The sequence below is a fragment of the Barbus barbus genome (assembly GCF_936440315.1).
Source record: "Barbus barbus genome assembly, chromosome: 2".
Lineage (NCBI taxonomy): Eukaryota > Metazoa > Chordata > Actinopteri > Cypriniformes > Cyprinidae > Barbus > Barbus barbus.
The window spans coordinates 38,479,515-38,501,344 of record NC_136730.1 but is presented as its reverse complement, the minus strand read 5'-3'; the positions used below and the strand labels follow the sequence as shown (position 1 = coordinate 38,501,344).

Genomic DNA, 21,830 nt, shown 5'->3' with positions numbered 1-21,830 from the left:
GAAACTGAAAATGTTTGCAGTCTACTAAATATTTAACTCCTTTATTGTATAAAGCAACAAAACCTCATTGAAAACAATAGCTTCCTCCTCTGAATTTAACAATACCGTGTGCAACTTTAGCCTGGGGTCATACAAGGACTCATTCAAATATTTATCTTAATTAAGTTTGAGAAGAAGAGAGTGTTTGCAGACATGTTCTCATGATTTCACACCCCACCGTTTTTATGAGACTCTCGTGGTATTATTTCACAATAGACTGACACTCAAGCTGACAGACCATCAATGGTTTACAACGAAAATGACAAGCAGAAATTTACATGGACGGTCTGAGACTGAGCAAAGAGGTCAAAGCCATTACCAACCTTACAAATGCCATTAATGCATATGTCACGGCTCTGACTGCCTTCATAGCACTGTGTTCCGTCTATGACAGTGTCCAGCATCCTCTCGGAGAAGTGCTCATTCACAGGTTTACAGTGCAGCTCACACAAATTAACTGGAATGACACAAACATAACCCATCTGAGAAATCTATTTAAAGAGTGCTGCAGCAAGAAAACTCTGATTCTTTCCCCAGCACATGTCTGCACATGTAGTGCAATAATGCGCACCTCTGTTATTTACATGTGTCCAGTTATAAAATTTTCCCTTATATGGGATTGTGTTAAAGCGACTGCACTGGATGTGTCTGAAGCTGGTCTGGTCTGCAGGGCAGGGGTCACGGTTACAGGTTCGATGTCTGCGGCGCTCTCCAAGACAGTATTTACCTCCATACATTGGTCTGAAAAACAAATGCATTTAAAATGTCATTTAATCAAATCAAAAGTAATTTAAAATCTGTATACAACATGTTTATATATACATGTATAATTATTTGAGATATCTGATTTACTTTTACACTACTGTTATGTCCTTGGAGTTTGTGAACCCCAAAAATGAAAGAAATTCATAATGAATTCATTCATTTTTATTTGTTTTTTTTGGCTACACAGTTGCTATAGGTTTCTGTTAGGTGGTTACTTTGCAAAGTCAAAATATCCCACCTCCATGCATTTATCATTAATGATTGTGACATCCCAATAAGATTTTCTGTAAGTTTTTTTATTCTGACATGCTGGTGAGAAACAAATGCAATCATTTCCTTATCAACCATAAACATGTTAGTCATTTTCTATACAGTCAAAGATACAAAATAGCTTGCTCATGGTTGTGTGGGTTTCTGGTGGTTTCCTAGCAAACTTTAAAGAGCCCACCTCCATGCATTCACAAGCTGATTGTGTCCAAATAGATATCCTAATGTATCCTTGTTCAGGTAAACATGTAATTCTGCACGAAACTCACACCATTGGTTGAGCTAGAAATGTATGTGTTTTAGAAGTATGACATGGACACCCTTGGTGAAGTCCACCTACAATACTCATAGTTGTACCTGTACATTAAACTGGGATAGGAGAAAGTATTTTAGCAACAATTTGGGAAACAATTACATGGGAAACAATTCAGATTCGGTTACAGAAGTGCTAACCAAAATTTGAAGACTTGCCATAATATGCAGAAACGGGGTAAAGCAAGAGTAAACAACTTGGTGCTTTTACAAGATGTATAAATATTATGGAATGTTTGGGTTTCAATTGAGACACCAAACTTGCAGAATTTCTTCTTGATAGGTAAGCTAAACTATTTTTAAATGTTTTTTCCACAGATGCTAGCTGTTTGTTATAAAGCCCCAGATAAAATCCTTAAAAGTTCTTCTGAAATACGATGCAGATGTTGCACATGCTTTCCATCAACTACAACATCCTAGAGATGCATTCACAAGCGGGCCACAACCTGGTTCTATAACCATTTCCATCCTTGAAAACTTGCTTGGGGTGCAAATCATCTGCCAGGATAGAGAATCCAGTCCAAGCCAAATATAATGAAATGGTTATACTTCATAAACTCTAAACCTTTGGACCAGAGACAGTGACTGTTTTATTGGTCAAGTGAGGCTCTCTGACACCATATGGGATCTGAATTTCTCACCATTTAACAGTTTGTTGGAACTGCAGAGACCCTAGAATGCCATTGAAGATGACTGAAAATATAAAATTTATTATAATTACATGTATGAAACTCCAAACACATTATGCTGATGTGATGGTGAGAAATAAATGCAGTTCCTTCCTCATCAAATGCTAGCCTTTTCCCATACAATCTACTGTATGGTTTGTGATTTTTTCAGAGTAAACCAGATCAAGCTGCTGTATCCGTAAGGATTACTCTTACACTACCTTGGAGTTTGGAGAATTTGTGAACCTCATTGGCTAAATTGTATGGACAAAACATTCTTCAAAATATCTGTTCCACGGAAGAAATTCAAAAATCAAAAAAAGCTGCGTGACTATTAGTAAATGATCTAAGTAAATGATGGCAGAATTCATTCATTCATCTATTTTCTTTCTTATATACAGTTTCTAGAGGTTTCTGAATGTTTGCTAGTCAAGAGAGCCCAATGTCATGCATTAACCAGTGATGATTGTGTTCGGACAGGGATCCCAAAAGGGTTTTTTTATTCTGACATGCTGGTGAGAAATAAATGCATTAATTTGCTTATCAACCATAAACATGCTAGTCTTTTCCCATACTATTTATGATAACATGTTTTGTGGTTTATCCTAGTGAAGTGAGTGAGCATAAATTGTGTGTGTGTTTAGGAAACTCACACAGGGTTGACACACTCCCTCTGGGAATTCTGAATGCCTACACCGCATGTCCTGGTGCACTTGGACCACTGGCTCCATGAATCCCAGCCACCATTCACGCTTTTAGGCTGGAAGCCCATCTCCACACACTCCCCGTCAAAGCACCACTGACCAAAAAAAAAAAAACACATAACCAAGACTTTGAGTTAGTGAGAGGAATTCAAAAGGAGAACTACATGGTGAACTTCATGCAGGGAAATGAAAAGCCCACAGAAAGCCTGGCTTGCCTTGCCCTCACCGCACTTGGTCCCATCCACAGCTCCATCCAGCCTGGAGTGGCAGGTTGAGCCCACTGTGCACCACAGGGTGCTGCAGATATTCTGAAGGGTACAATCATTTAAGAATAATTCAGAATAGTTCAAAGAGCTACATAAAATGTTATTATAAATGTTGTAGAAGTGTCTTTCTACATTCCTTATCAGTGGAAGCCCATTTTTGCCACTGAATTAAAAAATAAATAAATAAAAAAGATAATTGGCAACAATTCAGTCTTTTTACATTTCATATTTTGGGTGTTTAAGAGAAAGAAACCGATACAGAAACTCACAATTCTGAGTAAAAAAGTTTCCGAATTGCAAAATATAAACTGAGAATTCTTTCACACAATTGTGAGTTCATATCTCACAATTCTGACTTTTTTCTCAGAAATGCAAGATAAAAGTCTGCAGTCTTCAGTGGGGGGGCTCGAGGAAGCAGCTTCAACTTGAGTTCTGATACCCCAAGGGGCTACTAATGCTTGGAAGATAAGTTTGGATGGATACTTAAATTATGTAGGTGGCATTGAGGAGGCAGCAGGATGCTGAAATAGCTGATGCTGGACTGTTGATGCCAGCAGTTAATTAAAAGATTAGAATTCAATTTCAATTTCAAATTGTATTTAGGAATTTCATATAATAAAAAAATGACCAATTAGTAAAATGTGAAAAATTTCATTGATAAACAAAAATGATAGAACACAGCCATATAGTAAGTGTTTTCTTAATATTTGTCTGCAAGTATAATATTTTTTCAAGAATTGTAGCCCTTTTTAAATGCTGTGCAAAAATGGAAAATATTTTCATCACAGAACATGTAATTTTCAGTAAATATGGTATTGTTATTTTTAATGTGCTTTTTGAATAGATCTAGACATAACATATGAGTTTCACATCCCTGACATTTTAAACGTCACATTGAAAAATTATGAAACCACTTGTGCTTAATTTGAAGTCGTCTCTGGAATCCTGAAGTGCATGGAATTATGTACTGTACATGTTTTTATGTTCTCCTAAACTTTTGGGAAATGGTAAACCTTGTGTGCACAAACATTCATTGCATTTCTAAACCTCTGCAATTTTCTCTGGTATCATTTCTTGAACTGTAACAGCCCTGATAAGGAAATTGAAGTCTGGCTTTATCTGTGTCCGAACGACAGAGTGCCAACTCTTTTGCTGTGTCTGTGACATTTCACCAATAATTGAAAGATGCCCAGTATCTGCCAACAGCTGCTGCAGAAAGCACAGAGCACATCACTGATGTGATTTGACATCACAGACAACAATTCTGCGAATCAGATGCCCTTTTCCCTATTTTAATTCTGCAGGATGACAAATGTAAATGAACTATGTTGGCTTTCCCCCTCATTGTTCAGCTAGATTAGGTGAAAAAAGAAATTGGTAGAGAGCTCTTTATGTTAAGCTGTTTACAAAGTAGTTCTTCTAGTTGGATCATAAGCCCTGCTCTACTAATGATGTGCTTTTTCCCACTAAAACAGCTGAGAATCAGATGGTCCTGATGTAAGTAGAAACTGAGACTTCCTTTGTGATGGAAAAATGTGTGTGTGTGGTCTATGCCTTACCAGACTTGAACTAATACTAATAGAGGTTTTTGTTGAGCTGTTCACAATTTAATAGTTATTAATACAATTTAATAGCTATTAATAGTTTAATAGCCCATGGGCCTGGAAGTACATGAGTTGCTTAATGAAATAGTTTCCTAATGAGATCAAATTCAGAACAGATCTCTTTGTTGAAAAGACCAGCATAGCTGCTATTGTGTTTTGGGTGCCTGTATTCCCAATCAAATATATTAAGTACGCTGAAAAAACAAGGTAAAACATACATTTTATTATAATAAAAGTGTAGTAACCATGTTTTTTTGGCGTATTCATTACCATTTGCATGACCAGACTTTTACTACAAGTGCCACGGTTAAACTATGGACAGTATAGCAAAACCATGGTTAATTTGTTGTTACCTACAGTAACCATGGTTATTTGGTTTAATGTGTAGTAAAATGGTTATTTTCATAAGGGATATGCTATTGCTCGCTAAAAGTTTGGAAACCATGTAAAATCACTTTTACACTTCTTAATTTGTTCACTTCAAAATAATTTCATTAAATGATGTTGAATGATTAAATAATTAAATGATGCAAATTTTGTGTGAATGTTTTTGACTTTGATGTGAATGTTTTTGACTTTGATAAAAAGAGATGTTTTTTAAATCAAAATTTAAGGTTTGAACCCAAATCTTTTTTTTTTTTTTTTTTGAAATGGTCCAAAGCATACTTTTTTCCAGTGTACTTTTAGGATAAGTTGCCTCTGTGTTCCTTTGAAGCTTGAAAGCTCCAGTTCCCATTCTTTGTAACTGAATGAAAAAAGCGACCATTTTTCTTTCTTTTTTTGTGTGTGCTACAAAAGAAAGTCATGCACAGGAACTACATTATCTGAACTTTGGCTTCAGTGTCAAAAGCACATATATTTTTATTAGGTTACATTATAGCCTACAATTTATTTACAGTTCCTAGCCGTTCAGAATGTCTTGCTCCATCTGTATTTCATAAACAGATCGTTTAAGCCCTCTGTCTGCACTTGTGTACACTTCTGACCCATTTTTCTCAGCACTTTGGCATCAGACAGCTGTCTGCAGGGGAAATCAGAGGTATTCGTGGGTTCGAGGGAAAATCTTACATCTACATCGTCACAGAGCAGTGAGCTGGATCCGTACTGGAGCTTGCACTGATGAGCAGCACTGTACAGCACGCCAGGGGGAGCAGAGTGCATCTCCAAATCGTTTCTGACAGGAGGGTCATCCAGACACCAGCCCCAGCCTCGACTGTGAAGAACATGACAAAAACACACCACATGCAGAAAATACTCAGGCAAAGGTTTCTGGTTTTGATGAAATTCATTCTCAGATTAGAGCTTCTATATATTGCAATATTACATTCTCTGAACTGAACAGCCTCTTAGAGATTGTTGTATTTCAATGTTCTTTAATACACGAAGGGCCAGATTTACTGCTTGCGCCGGCACCAACCCTCCTTTGGCATTTAAAAAAAAAACACTTTCAGGATTTACTAAAGACACATAATGGAAAATGAATGATGAAAGAGCATGAACACTGTCATTTTTGTGGCTTATTGCATATGCTTTGAAGTAGTTGCAAAATGTATGGGAGGAGAGTATTTAAATGAATCAACGTGACTTTCTATGGTTTCCGGTAATCAATGTACAAGTATTTATGCCCCCCCAAAAAACATTTTGCACCTAATATGGCAATGATAGCTACTAATTTTGCTGCTCTTGGTAGATTGTGTTGGTCATTTTGGAAATGAGCTGGCCGCATCTGTGTTCTTTAATTTGTTCATTGTCAGTATATCATCGTCACTTTTGCAGTCTCATGCTAATTTGCTGTTTAGTAAATCTGGCCCCAAAACAGTAATTTGTTGGATTTGTTGTCCCCCTGTAATACAACTGCAAATCACCTGCGCTAGTACTCTATGTTAAAAACTAATGAAGTGCGTAGCTTTTTATTTTTCAAACAACAATGTCGGAAGAACCCAAGTACCCAAGCCCATATTCTAGGATGACTAGAATGATCCAAGATTCATCAGGCTTAAACTGTGAAACTGTTTTTGCCACCACAGAGTCCTGCCCTTTACCCCATTGAAAGTCTTTGGGATGTGCTGGAGACGATTTTGCATTGGCTGTCCGAAAACAAGTCACAAACTCTGATATTTAGTTGGACCGCCTTTAGCTTTGATAACATTATGCTTTCATTTATTTTCATCAAGAGTCGGTTCATTTGTGAGCATTGTTGAACCACTCTGTAAAGTCAACTCCAACACATCCTAAAGACTTTAAATAGCGTTAAGTTCAGGACTCTGTGGTGGCCAATTCATTAATGAAAATTATTCCTCATGCTCACTGAACCACTATTTTATAAATTGAGCCTGGTGAATCTTGGTATTGTAATCTTGGAATATTGATGTACATGGGCACATCTTCTGACATGCTTAAGAAATAAAAAAAAGCTCTGCGCTGCATTAGTTAAAATAATGGTTGCAAAACATAAAATATGCCAGAATTAATCACTCCGACAATGATCCAATTCTAGATTCTTCAGTGTTTGATCATTAAAATCCAAACGGCAACTTTTTTGGCCAGGCAGGGCACGTAATATGTATGCTTAAGACAAATTTAGGCCACCTCAAAAACACATTATTGTTAAGACTTCCCCAATAATAAAAGAGCCTGCATAATAGAAAAGATACCCTACAGGAACTTCCTGAAGTGCACTCAGCAAACAGTTTTCCTTTGATGACACTATTTTTGTTGTTGTTCTGATTTCATGATGCCTTTTAAGTTCTTTGTATCAAAATAGTTTGGTACACACAGGCAAAGTTTGTCCAGTGATGTCACTTTCAGGTTTAAAGTCTAAACTTGATTCTCTTCAGGTAGAATCACTGCTTGAACGAACTGAACTGCAATAACACTATCTGCTTGTTGAGTCTGACATTATTATGTATCGCTGTTTCCGTGTCCAAGAGCTTAATCAGATCCCAAAAGCAGACTACAAACAGTGCTCATCTACACTCACTGTGTGCTGTAATACTTTGAAAACTCAACCTTTATCTCCATATCGAAATCTCAGTTGGCCAGACAGTGATATTTTGATATTGCTTAATTTTATTGCAGGCCTGTTCAACAGCTGGCACTCCTGGGCCTGTATTCACAAAACATCTTAAGGCTAAAAGTAGCTCCTAACTCACAGATTTAGGAGAAAATCTTAAAAATAGTGGGTGTGTCAGTCTTAAATTTAGGATTTACTCTAAGAGTATTTCACAAAACGTTTTAGTGCTAAAACTAGGTCCTAAATCTGTGAAGTGTTAGGTGTAGTGAAGAGGTCTACTAAATCACTAAGACCAACTCACAGCTATCCTAAAATGCCTGTTGCTAGGCAATCTGCCTCAGAATATAAACATTTGACGATAATGAGCCTTTAAAATGGTATAACCTTTAAGGTTTAAGAACAGATGTTCTTGAATCCAATTTGGTTTCTTTTACGTTTGCATGTCTTACTATCAGCCATGATTATTCTACTCTGTTCATTAAAAGGCGGTTCATATGCATCCGCTACAGGAAGCATACATTTAAGAGACTGACAATTAGCTAAACATATATTTGTTTAATTAATGACACTTAGCCTGCATATTAAAATCTTTATTTGAATGTGGCAATTAACATTATTTTTTAAACCTGTATTTGGATATGGCAACATAATATCGTGCTCTACAATATTTCTATGAATAAATCTCTGACAAAGACCCCTCCCCTCTCCTATCAGCCAATCACTGTGTGCATAGTGTGACGAGCGTCCCGATTACCTATCAGCGTTGTCCTGGAAACGGACAAGGAACACCTGCGCTCGCTCATTAAGGAGGAGGCGAGCGCACCTGTCCCCAATCTGGCCGCAGCCAGATAAGCTGCGTGAGCCCCGCACACGGGGAGTCTCTTCTCCAAACAGAACACTGACTAACAGACTGTGTGCCTCATCTCTTTTGCAGAAACCAGCCCATGATCGACCCCGCCAAAGCCAGAGCCGGTCCTTCACGCCACGTTCACGCACCAGAGAGCACGCCAGTCACCGCCGCGCCTCACTACACCCTCTTCACGCTTCTACTAAATAAAATCCACCCTCCGGGGTACTTACTCGAGCTCTCCTTGTTGCGTGTTCCTTCCACCCCGTTACACTGGTGGAGAACGCGGGCAGATTAGTGGAAGATAACACCAACAAGTGATCTCCGCCACACTCACCTCACCGTTGGCTTTTTTTTTTTCCCTTTCAGACGGCGCCTCCTCCCCTCGGCATGGAGGATCTTCTCCGGCAGCTCGCCGAGGTTAGCCTGCGCCAGCAGCAGATCGCCGAACATCTGGCTGCCCGGCAGAGCCAAACCGACCAGGAGTTAGCGGGAATTCGGCTGGCCGCCCGCCAGAGCGTTCCGTTACCTGACCCCCGGAAACAAGCGATGCAGCTGCTCACGAAGATGTCAGCCCAGGATGATGTAGAGGCGTATCTGCAGCTCTTCGAGAGGACAGCAGTTACGGAAGGTTGGGATCCCGACGACTGGGCGAGCGCGTTGGGTCCTCTCCTCACGGGCGAAGCACAGCGGGCCTATATTGGCCTCTCCGTCGATAGAGGTAGCCGTTATGAGGACGTGAAGAGGGAAATTCTGGCCCGGGTTGGATTGTCGCCGATCTGTGCGGCCCAGCAGTTTCATGACTGGATCTACCAGCCCCGAGTTCCAGCGCGCACCCAAGCGGCCGACCTAACGCGCCTCGCCCAGCATTGGCTGATGGACGGGGAGCCCACCGCTGCGCAGGTAACGGAACGAATCGTGGTCGATCGCCTCCTACGTGCCCTGCCCCGGGGATTTCGCCAAGCCGTGGGGATGAGGAACCCCACTACCACCTTGGACTTAGTTGAGGCGATCGAACTGGCAGAGGCGGCCCAGCGCCGAGATGCCGGGGAGCGAGCGCCGTTCTTTCCCCGGAGGGTGGTCCAGGAACAGCGCGCGCCGGAGGGCACGATGCGACCAACGAGCAGAGCGGCGGCCCCGGGGCCTCAGGACGAGTCGATGCCTACGGCAGCCCCGTCGCCAAAATCTCAGCCTTGGCTGGCAGGCTGCGCGGTACACCAAGAGCCGCCGAGGGGCGCCCCAGAGGTGGAAGTACGGATTAACGGGCGGTCCCACAAGGCGTTGCTGGATACCGGCAGTTCCGTCAGCCTCATACATCCCCGAGTATTACCGCCCCGCAGTGAAACGAAGACGCGGCTTCCAATTGCCTGCGTACACGGGGATACCCGCGAAGTGCCCACGAGGCGAGTGATGATCTCCGCCGGTGCTGGAACCTGGCCTGTCGAAGTGGGGGTGGTTCGGAAGCTGCCGGTGGATGTGCTGCTCGGACGCGATTGGCCGGGCTTCGACGCCTTGTTGAGCTCCATCTCCCAGCCTGCCAGCTCAAGAGGGGGCCGCCGCGGCCGGCGGCTGCAAACCGGACCTCGCCGCCGCCCCGTTCTCGTGGCCACCGATAGTGGGAGAGAAGGTGAGTCCCCCTCCCATGATACTAACCTATTCTTTGATGTCTATCAACAGGTCCTGGGAGGGGGCGCCTTTGGGCGAGCGCAACGAGAGGATGATCGGCTCAAGCACTGCTGGCAACAGGTGCGTGTGCTAGAGGGGAAGGATTGCCAGCCGAAGCCGCATCCCTCTCCCCACTTCCTCGTCGAGAACGGTCTGCTCTATTGTGTCGCCCAGCGGAGGGGGGAAGAAAAGCGCCTACTAGTGGTGCCCCGCTCCAAGACGGAAGCGATATTGCAATTGGCCCACGCCCACCCTACGGCGGGGCACCTCGGGGTGCAGAACACCACACAACGGATCCGCGACCGCTTCCACTGGCCGGGATTAGAGGCGGAAGTGCGACGGTTTTGCCAGGCCTGCCCCACCTGCCAGAAAACGGCCCCAAGATTACCTCCCCCCTCACCGCTCATTCCGCTGCCCATCATAGACGTGCCCTTCGAGCGCATCGGGATGGATCTAGTAGGGCCGTTGCCGAAGTCGGCCCGGGGACACGAACACATCCTCGTAGTCGTCGACTATGCCACCTGGTATCCAGAAGCCATCCCCTTGAGGAAAGCTACTGCCAAGAACATCGCCAGCGAGCTGTTTCTCCTGTTTAGCCGGGTGGGCATACCAGCAGAGATACTGACTGACCAGGGAACCCCGTTCATGTCCCGCCTAATGGCTGACCTCTGCCGTCTGCTCCGGGTGAAGCAACTGCGGACCACCGTATACCACCCCCAGACTGACGGCTTGGTCGAGCGTTTTAATCAAACCCTAAAACAGATGTTACGGCGGGTGGCGGCCGAAGACAGGAGAGACTGGGACCAGATGCTCCCATACGTCCTTTTTGGTATACGGGAGGTTCCGCAGGCGTCCACCGGCTTCACTCCGTTTGAGCTCCTGTTCGGACGACAGCCCCGCGGCCTGCTGGATGTAGCCAAAGAAGCTTGGGAACACCAACAGCCCAGCCCCCATCGAACGCTCATCGAGCACGTCACGGAAATGCGGCAGCGCATCGATCGTGTCATGCCATTAGTGCGGGACCACATGGCTAAAGCCCAACAGACCCAACAACGGTACTACAACCGGCCAGCTCAGCCTCGGGAGTTTCAGACGGGAGACCGGGTAATGGTGCTGGTACCGACCTCGGCCTGCAAGTTTCTCGCCACCTGGCAAGGGCCTTATACGGTACTCGAGCGCGTGGGCCCCGTCACTTACCAGCTGCGGCAGCCGGGAAGACGCCAGGCGGAGAAGCTGTACCACGTCAACCTGCTTAAAAAATGGGTAGGGACCCCAACGCAGACAGTGGCGTTAGCAACGGTAGACCCGGTCCCCGTCGACATGAACACGGAACTGTCGGCGCCTCAGAAGGCTGAGCTCCAGCACCTGGTTAGTCAGTTCTCGGATGTGTTCTCCCCGGTGCCCGGACGCACCCAGGTGCTCCAGCATGACATCAAGACACCTCCAGGAGTAGTGGTCAAGCAACGGCCCTACCGGATCCCAGAGGCTCGTCGGCGGGCTATTGAGGAAGAGGTCCAACACATGCTGAAGTTGGGGGTAATTGAGCCATCTCACAGCCCATGGTCCAGCCCCATCGTCTTGGTCCCAAAACCCGACGGCACCCTCCGCTTCTGTAATGACTTCAGACGTCTGAATGAAGTATCAGAGTTCGACGGATACCCAATGCCCCGGGTGGACGAGCTACTGGACCGCCTTGGACGAGCCCGCTACATCTCGACCCTGGATCTAACCAAAGGCTATTGGCAGGTGCCCCTCGCCGAAGCGGCCAAAGCCAAGACAGCCTTCACAACGCCTAGTGGACACTGGCATTATCGGACCCTTCCCTTCGGCCTGCACGGGGCACCTGCCACGTTCCAAAGGCTCATGGACATTATCCTTCGTCCCCACCAGCAGTATGCCGCCGCCTACCTGGACGATGTAGTAATCCACTCGGAGCGTTGGGAAGACCATCTAGACCGTCTGCGGAGGGTGCTGATGGAGCTGCGACGGGCTGGACTCACCGCCAACCCGGCCAAATGTCATCTGGCACTGTTCGAGGCAAAGTACCTGGGCTACAAAGTGGGACGGGGAGTCATCCGGCCCCAAGAAAAGAAAGTGGAGGCCGTCCGCGCCGCCCCAAGACCACGAACAAAGACCCAGGTACGAGCATTCTTAGGGTTGGCGGGGTATTATCGTTGTTTTATCCCCAACTTCTCCTCTCTAGCCGCCCCTCTGACAGACCTGACCAGGAAGGGGCAGCCGGAATGCGTTCCCTGGGGACCTGAAGAGGAGGAGGCCTTCAGACGGATTCAACGGGCCCTCACGGAAAAGCCCGTACTGCGCGCCCCCGACTTCAGTTGCCCCTTTCTGCTGCAAACGGACGCATCTGAGACGGGGTTGGGAGCCGTCCTGTCTCAAGTTCAGGAAGGTGAGGAACACCCCGTTCTCTTTATCAGCAGGAAACTGACGCCGGCCGAACGGAATTATGCGACAGTGGAGAGGGAAGCCCTGGCCATAAAGTGGGCAGTCCTGGAGTTGCGCTATTACCTCCTGGGCCGTAAGTTCGCCCTCTACACCGATCACGCACCCCTGCAGTGGATGGCCAAGGCCAAAGAAACCAACGCCAGGGTGACGCGGTGGTTCCTCGCACTCCAGGACTTCTGCTTTAAAGTTTACCATCGGGCCGGGGCTCAAAACGCCAACGCCGACGGCCTTTCACGGTTCTGGTCGGCGTATACAGGTCTGTCAGGGGTCACTCCCCACCCATCCGCAATATCCCCCTTACTACTGCCTTGCCTTGTCTCCAGGCCCAGGACAACACTTAGGGGGGGGGAGTGTGACGAGCGTCCCGATTACCTATCAGCGTTGTCCTGGAAACGGACAAGGAACACCTGCGCTCGCTCATTAAGGAGGAGGCGAGCGCACCTGTCCCCAATCTGGCCGCAGCCAGATAAGCTGCGTGAGCCCCGCACACGGGGAGTCTCTTCTCCAAACAGAACACTGACTAACAGACTGTGTGCCTCATCTCTTTTGCAGAAACCAGCCCATGATCGACCCCGCCAAAGCCAGAGCCGGTCCTTCACGCCACGTTCACGCACCAGAGAGCACGCCAGTCACCGCCGCGCCTCACTACACCCTCTTCACGCTTCTACTAAATAAAATCCACCCTCCGGGGTACTTACTCGAGCTCTCCTTGTTGCGTGTTCCTTCCACCCCGTTACAATAGTTAATAAGCATGCTGACATGATCCATAGCAACGAGGTCAACCCCGCTCTTAGTCTTAGCTTAAGACTTTTCTCTATTCCTTAGTAAAAGTTTGTCTCAGCAGCTTTGTGAATAGGTTTTAAGAGAAAACTCTTAGCTAAAAACTTTTACTGCTATCTAGGAGAACTCTTAGGGGTAAGATTAAATGTTTTGTGAATACGGGCCCTGGAAAAGTAAAATATTTTCCACATTAATATGCATAGGATGCAAATTTAATAGTGAAAAACTCCACCTAAGTAACAGAGTGCCATTTGACTAAACTGAAAATATGACACAAGCCCTCAAAACCTGAAACTGCTCACAAAAAGTTAGCGATACTAAATATGTCTTTAGTTTTATTTTTTCCATTCAGGGGCCATTCTATGAAGTACAAAAAAACAACAACAACTCAACTATACAGGAAATGTTTCAGCCAAAATATAACCATGCAATCGTGGTGCAATACGGATTTAAAATTCTAAGCAAAAAGTCAAAGGAGACAGCATGTCAGCCTTTAATTCAGTTTTTGCAATGTAGTTTAAATAATACAACTGAAAAACACTCAGCAGCTATAACTGACACTGAGGGAAATTGGATACATGCGGCTGCAAATATCTCTTTAAAAGCCCACAATTGTTTTGGTCCGCTTGAGTAAGACTAAACTGTTCAGACAACAACGAGAGGTCCTTTCTGGACACATGCCATATGCCTCCCAAACCACATGGTCCTTCCCTCAAATTCTCTGTAAAACAGTCCATATTTAAAAAACAACCAGGCTGAGTAGCAGTGTGTATAGTGAGTTTTACACCTAAAAGCCAATAACATTTACAGGCCTGAAGACATTAACTGAAAGGGACTAACAGATGCAGGATTTAAATAGGAATGACAAGGGGAATTTACTGAATTTATCAAACGTAATGACATTCTGGGAAACAAAGTGTTTAGAAAATTCTGAATCTATAAGTAAATGCAAAGTGTATATATACAATGTATAAGGCCTACAAATATTTTTAAGAATTTTAATTCGTTTTAATTCTAATTCAATAAGTTTAATTTTAGTCTAATTTTAACAAATATGTGAACCTGGACCACAAAACCTGTCATAAAGTGTCATCTGAAAGCTGAATAAATAAGCTTGAGGTGTTTGTTAGGATAAGACAATATTTGGCCGAGGTACAGCTATTTGAAAATCTGAAATCTGAAGGTGCAAAAAAATCTAAATACTGAGAAAATCACCTTTAGAGTTGTCCAAATTAAGTTCTTAGCAATGCATGTTACTAATCAAAAATTAAGTTTTAATATATTTACAGTAGGAAATTTACAAAATATCTTCATGGAACATGATCTTTACTTAATGTCCTAATGATTTTTGGCATAAAAGAAAAATCAATCATTTTGACCATACAATGTATTTTTGGCTATTGCTACAAATATACCCCAGCAACTTAAGACAGGTTTTGTGGTCCAGGGTCACATATTTATTTTCTAGTTAAAAATAACAGTTATATTCATTCATTTGAATTCTACTTCTTTGAATTCAGGTCACATTTGTGCGTCCTGTTTGCTGCCTTGATTCAAATTCATAAACTGAATAGGAAAGTCATTTACAATTTTGACACGTTGCACAAACTTGCAGGCAAAGAGAAGTGCAATTTTAACCATTTTCTGCATACATTTTTAAAAAGAAGACCTAACATATAAACATCAATGCAGAACATCTGTATATTTTCATACATTATTTAAAGGTAAAGTTTGTCATGCATGACTATTTGCAGTTGATACTACTGTATCTGCAAACTGTGTCTTACACAAATATTATTATTGATTTGTTTTCTTCAGTGTATTGCAACTGTCAAAATGCAATAAACTGGCATATTTAGCTGGTAACATTCAGTAATTTTACATCAGACATATACAAAGAAATGGCTCTCATCTGCCCAAGAGTTTAAAACACAGATAGAATAATGTTGTGAGGGTAGGCCTAAACATTCGAAACCTCAAAGGGATTAAGATAAACTAATTACTCGTTCCTGGTGGATCCGCTTGGCCTAGATATCGTAACACAGCTCCATCCTGTGTTTGGGCACTGCCAGTTGTGTTAAACATTTCCCCCCCATTTCAGGCCAAGCTGCAGCAGGCAAGCCTTGTCTAATGTGCACCATATGGCAGGCAGCAAAACTTGTGTAACTATGACAGAAGAATCAACACAGCCTCGTTCCTTCTTGGGAAATCTCAGCCATTCACATTGCCTTTGGCAACACACACATGCAAAGGTCAAGAAGGACAGAGCCAGCTTGTTGAGAGGGTAAAATACTGATAAATCCCCCAGTGGCAATTGGTGCCAAGAAGCTTTCCAATGAACTCCATTAACTTCCCTTAAGCATAAAAATCACAGAGTGCAAAGATTACACCAATTTGTGCCATCAGAGAAAATTGGCTTTTTAAAAAAGTATTAAAAAAGGCTTTCATAATAATAAAAATATTACAAAAAACAAAGCTGATAAATGAGAGCTGTGGCCTAGCAGTTAGTACATGTGCCCTGACATATTGAGCCATGGCGTTCATTCAGTCAATTCAAGTTTGAATCTGACATTGGCCAAATCTAATTCCCCTTGACCAATTATATAAGGACATATATAAGAAAAAACGTCTCGGGTTACGTATGTAACCCTGGTTCCCTGAAGGGAACGAGACGCTGCGTCGAACGCTACGGGGAACGCCCTCAGCGTGACCGCGCTCTGAACCAGAGTGTAAAATGTCCAATGAAAGGGCGAGACGTCATAGGCGGTGACGTCACTGACCGGAAAGCATATAAGCACGTGCGGTGGAGCCGGCGTTTGCTTCCAGGAATGAAGCAACCGCTCGCAGGGATACAGGAAGTATGGCCTAGAGACGCAGCGTCTCGTTCCCTTCAGGGAACCAGGGTTACATACGTAACCCGAGACGTTCCCTTCCAGGAACTCGAGCTGCGTCGAACGCTACGGGGAACGAGATGCCAACGCCACCAGACTTCCAAATACCTGCCCTGTGTGTATCACTGGGAGCACAGCGAGGGCGAGAAAGAAGAGGCCGTAAGATCAAGGTGATAGAACCGAACAAAGGTGAGGGGCGTGGACCAACCCGCAGCTTTGCAGATATCCTGCATAGAAACCCCTGCCAGAAAGGCCTTGGATGCCGCCATACTCCTAGTTGAATGGGCCTTAAGCCCCAGAGGCGAAGGGATGCCTGAAGATTCATAGGCCAAGGAAATAGTATCCACAATCCACCTGCTAAGGGTCTGCCTAGAAGCAGGCCGACCCCGCTTAGGAGGACCGAAGCAAACTAGCAATTGGTCCATCCTTCTCCACAGGGCAGCTCTGTGGACGTATGCGTCCAGTGCTCACACTGGACACACACAGTTATGCTTTCGCTGGTCAGGCTCCCGAAAGGGAGGAGGACTGCGGGCCTGCAGCACGACAGGCCGTGGTATAGAAGAGGGGATCTAGGAAATAACCCGCTCGAGGGTAGAAAAACGCTTTGGCCAGACCAGGGGCAAAGACGAGATAAGAAGGGGCCATGAAGGGCCTACAAATCCCCACTCTCTTAAGAGACCACAGCCAGGTCCCCGTAGGGACACGTCGTACAGGAGGCCTCAGCCTCAGCGCACCGTGGAGGAAACATGTAACCAGGGGGTGTCGACCCACTGTAAGGCCACCGAGAAGGGCATGGTAGGCCGATAAAGCCGCCACGTAACCTTCAGGGTGGAGTGAGTTACCCCTGCGGAGAAACAGGCCTGCGGGACCTGCAGCACTGTACCAAACGGGCAGTTAACTGGGTCAAGGTGGCGGTCTCCGCACCAAGAAGTGAAATATTTTCACTTCAGGGCATAGTTTCCTCGTAGAGGGAGCTCTGGATTGGAAGATGGTCTCAGCAACCTCGGTTGAGAGACCGGAAGCTATGAGCTGCGCCCCCTCAGAGGCCAGAACTTCCACACGTAATGCGCGCGTCGCCTCGGCAACGTGCGCTGCAACAGCGAGCACTCACTCAGAGGGGGAAGAACCGCACACGCGGGCTTCCACGAACGAGAGCGCTAGATCTGGGGAATGCAGGAGGAGATAGGGCGAACCCGTCTCCAACCTGTTCACCAGATCCCTGTTGCCATCCAGAACTCCCGGGAGCAGAGCGATCGGGGAAAAACCGTACAGACGAAGCCTCGGCCAGGTCTGTACCAAGCGTCCAGTCCAAAGGAGCTGGAGGAACTAGAGGGGCATAGCGCTGACTCTCGAGTCGCACAGCCAAAAACCTCCATATCTGCTTCACCACCTCGGGGTGAAGCATCCATTCCCCGGGCCTCAGCCCCTGCCTCGACAGGATGTCTGCTCCCACATTGAGATACCCAGGGATATCGATGGCTCTGAGCGAGCGAAGTTTGCCCTGGGACCACACAAGGATCTGGTGCGCCAGCTTGTACAAGGGGCGCGAACGCAGACCTCCCTGGTGGTTGATGTAAGAGACCACCGCTGTGCTGTCGGTGCGCACCAACACATGGTGATCTTTTAGGTCCGGGAGAAAGTGCTTGAGTGCACGAAACACGGCCAACATTTCCAAACAATTGATATGCCACGTTAGATGGCGACCGCTCCACAGACCGCGGGCAGGGTGGCCACTCATGACCGCTCCCCAACCGGTGAGGGATGCGTCCGTCACTAGCATTACGCGGCGACAAGAGGCTCCCAGCACCGGGCCCTGAGACAAGAACCAAGCTTGGCTCCACATGTCTAAGGCACGTAGGCATCGCCGCGTGACCTTGATCATGCGAAGCGGGTTTCCCCTCGGGGAGAACCCCTTGGTCTTGAGCCACCCCTGTAGGGGTCTCATGTACAGCAGGCCAAAAGTAATCACGTTGGACGCAGCTGCCATGAGCCCCAGCAGTTTCTGAAACTGCCTGACAGTGAGTGACTGGCCCTCTTTCACTCTCTTGACTGAGGTGAGGATCGACTCGCTCCGAGCAGGAGACATACGTGCCTGCATCGTGGTCGAATCCCACACCACGCCTAGATAAGTGGTTCTCGTTACTGGAGAAAATCACACTTTCTTGACGTTCAGTCTCAACCCCTTCATGTGCGCGAGATCGACATCTCGATGCCGAGTCGCCACCTGCTCTGATCGAGCCAGAATCAACCAATCGTTGATGTAAAATGCGGGGTGCGAGTGCAGGGCCAACGAGAAGAACCCAATATCGGTAAGCTTTGCCCCTAAAAGCAAACCTGAGGGACTTCCCGTGAGAGGGAAGGATGGAGACGTGAAATATGCGTCCTTAGATCCATCGTGACAAACCAGTCCTCGGACTTGGTCTGAGACACGACTGATGAGTGTAAGCACCCTGAACTTCAGTGACATGACTGAGCGGTTCAACTGACGCAGATCTACCATCCTTCCTTGGAACAATGAAGTACCGGCTGTAGAACCCGGACTCTCTTCCGTGAGGAGGGACCACCTCGATGGCCTCCTTCCCCAAGAGAGTGTCTACTTCCTGTTCCATGATCAGAGCCTGCTGGGGGACCACGCACGTGGGAATCACCCCATTGAAAGGCGGTGGCGGAGCGCCGAACTGAATACAAAAGGCCTTTCTCTACAGTACGCAGGACCCAATGAGATCCAATTGGCAGTAGTTTCCACGCTGCCTAAATGGTCTACTAAGGGAACCAGTCTCTCGAGACTGGCCTCTGATGTACCCAGAGCTGCTGGCATGGTGCCCTGAAGCGGAGGACCGGCAGGGGACGGCCGAACCAGGAGCTCTAGGGACCCCCGCAGGGGTGGCGAGCTTCTCAGCTCCGCTACACTTCGGGGCGGAAGAAACTGAGAACACCGCTCGCTGGAGCCAGCTGCGCCCTGGAACTCTGGCAGGGTTGGCAGACTGCTCTCCCGAGGGCACTGGGGGAGACGGACACCCGATCTGCCCCAGAGGGGTCTGCCCTCGTAAGTCCTAGGCACAGCACCAGGACTGCCTCAGCCTCAGCCCCCTAATGAATGACGGTCCTCAGACCCGCGTCATTCCTAGGAAGACCAAGCTGAAGAACCAGACCCTGCAAGGCAGGACCCAAAGAGACACATCGGCAGTAGTTCCCACGCTGCCTGATGGTCTCCTAAGGGAACCAGTCTCTCGAGACTGGTCTCCTAAGGGAACCAGTCTCTCGAGACTGGCCTCTGGCGTGCCTAGAGCTGCTGGCTCGGTGCCCTGAAGCGGAGGACCGGCAGGAGACGGCCGAACCAGGAGCTCTAGGGACCCCCGCAGGGGTGGCGAGCTTCCCAGCTCCGCTACACTTCGGGGCGGAAGAACTGAGAACATTGCTCGCTGGAGCCAGCTGCGCCCTGGAACTCTGGCAGGGTTGGCAGACTGATCTCCCACGCCCGTAGGCTTCTTGGCCGAGAACCCCCTTAGACTTAAGAACGGTCCGCAGATCCGGCTTAGCCTTAGAGGTCCCCGACCCAGAGCGTTAGCTGCCACGGCCCCACCTCGGTGGGGTGTGAGTAGCCACGCTCTGTTTTGCGCCTCTCTAAAGAGGGGCTGGCACGCGGCGAGGGCTGCTCCCGCCTAGCAGCCCCCTGAGCTGGAGAAAGGCGAGGGAGAAACCGCTGAAACGCCGCCGCTTGTCTACGAGCCTCCTGGTACCTGTCGACGACGTAATTGACGTAGTCGCCGAACAGGCCAGAAGGCGCAAGCGGGGCGTCCATGAGGAAAACCCTGTCTTCTCCTTCATGTCAGATAGGGTCGACCACAGACAGCGTTTCTAGGGAGCTCAGAGACCAACTTATAATTCAATCAAGTTGAGCCCAATCCCTCATCCAGCTCTCTAAGCAGGTACGTCAGCTTGGTGCGCCTGCAACACTCTCTCTTTTTTTTTTTTTTTTCGGTGTGCAGACACGCACCAGCCTGACCTGCAGCCGCGAGCCTTCAGAGACAACGCCACGCAAGGGGACAGATAGCTCGCGAGCGTCTGTTCCACCCGGGGCATCGCTCTGATATGAATGAGAATAACGCACGCGTCGCCTCGGCAACGCGCGCTGCGATCCCCGCACTCACACTCGCCGCCGTGCCTCAGCAGCGGCGGGAATGTGAGATGTACAGCGGAGAGAAACACAACCAGCCCCCTTTTCTTTTTTTTTTTTAGAGCTGACTGCGCGCCGTTCTCATTCATAATATGCTTGTGCAAGCACTGTTTCATTGACGCGTCCACCTCCTCGGAGGAAGACAGGTCTAGGAAAGGAAGAAGACACGGGCTCGCCCGTCTTCATTCAAGGCTAGTGAAACTCACTCCTCTCTTTTTCTTTTTCAAAGAGAGCCTTCAGAGAGCAGGCGTAAGAAATGAAAAAGCTCACAAACGGGCAGTCAGCTCCCTCGAGAGCTGAATCTGCGCGCTCTGCTCTGAAGCAGACCACACACAGACTGCGTGCATCCCAAGCAGTGACATAATGTTGTGTAGGGAGGAACACACAGCCCAGAATGCGATCTGCTATCGCCCCAGTGCTTGCACATATTGCTGGAGCCTACTTAAGTGATTGTGCAGGACAAACAACACTAAATAAGACTCACAACATGCAAAGACAATACACACAGACAGAGAAGCGGTTGCTGAATGACAAAAAGCAAACGCCGGCTCCACCGCACGTGCTTATATGCTTTCCGGTCAGTGACGTCACCGCCTATGACGTCTCGCCCTTTCATTGGACATTTTACACTCTGGTTCAGAGCGCGGTCACGCTGAGGGCGTTCCCCGTAGCGTTCGACGCAGCTCGAGTTCCTGGAAGGGAACCTGAGACCCAGCTATGGAGTTTCTGCCTCTGTAGTGGACATTCTATTTCAGTGAATTTCTCTGAGACCTCACATGTCACAGTTGTAAGTCTGGATGTCCTGTACAGAGCACATTCAGGGCTTTATAGAGATACTAAATGATTGGAAGTTTCACCAGGACCACACCCTCTCCTAGGTCTTTAAAAATGGCTAAATTTAATTTAGTGAAACATTTTACATCCTTATGGAAATTATTATATTTTGTAATTGTCATTTAAATCTGAATAATTTTCTAATTGTTTGTCATAAAGCAACATCTCAGGAAAATGTTATGGGTTTTCAAATTCAAATATGACTTCCTGTTATGAAACAGGACATAATTTCATACATGTCCACTGTGGAGGACGCCAAGACTAAAAGGATGTTTATTATGCATTTTGGGAGACATAACAATTGAATAGGAAAATAAATTAGATATCTATTTTGTTATGAAATATTAGATATTATTATGAAAATTATTATTATGAAACTCCCATTATGACAATTATTTTTTTAACATGCTGTCCCAACATGTCATCTGCTGGTGTTGGTCCACTGTGTTTTCTGAAGTCCACAGTCAACGCAGCCATCTACACAGCAAAATCCCCAGAGTTAAATCAACTCTGCTCAGAGTACATATTTTCCCAA

At 46.6% G+C, this 21,830-nt stretch overlaps 1 protein-coding gene across 1 annotated transcript in view; it reads right to left on the bottom strand.

Annotated features, from left to right (window-relative positions):
- LOC306879560 (A disintegrin and metalloproteinase with thrombospondin motifs 7-like) overlaps nucleotides 1-21,830 on the bottom strand; it is an 80,199-nt gene that overhangs the window by 33,413 nt on the left and 24,956 nt on the right. Inside the window, exons 9-13 of the mRNA XM_079432593.1 lie at nucleotides 5,694-5,838; nucleotides 2,971-3,063; nucleotides 2,705-2,850; nucleotides 611-780; nucleotides 363-496 (exon numbers count right to left, since the gene is read on the bottom strand). Coding sequence (XP_079288719.1) covers nucleotides 363-496; nucleotides 611-780; nucleotides 2,705-2,850; nucleotides 2,971-3,063; nucleotides 5,694-5,838 — 688 coding nt within the window. The remainder of the gene's footprint in view (nucleotides 1-362; nucleotides 497-610; nucleotides 781-2,704; nucleotides 2,851-2,970; nucleotides 3,064-5,693; nucleotides 5,839-21,830) is intronic.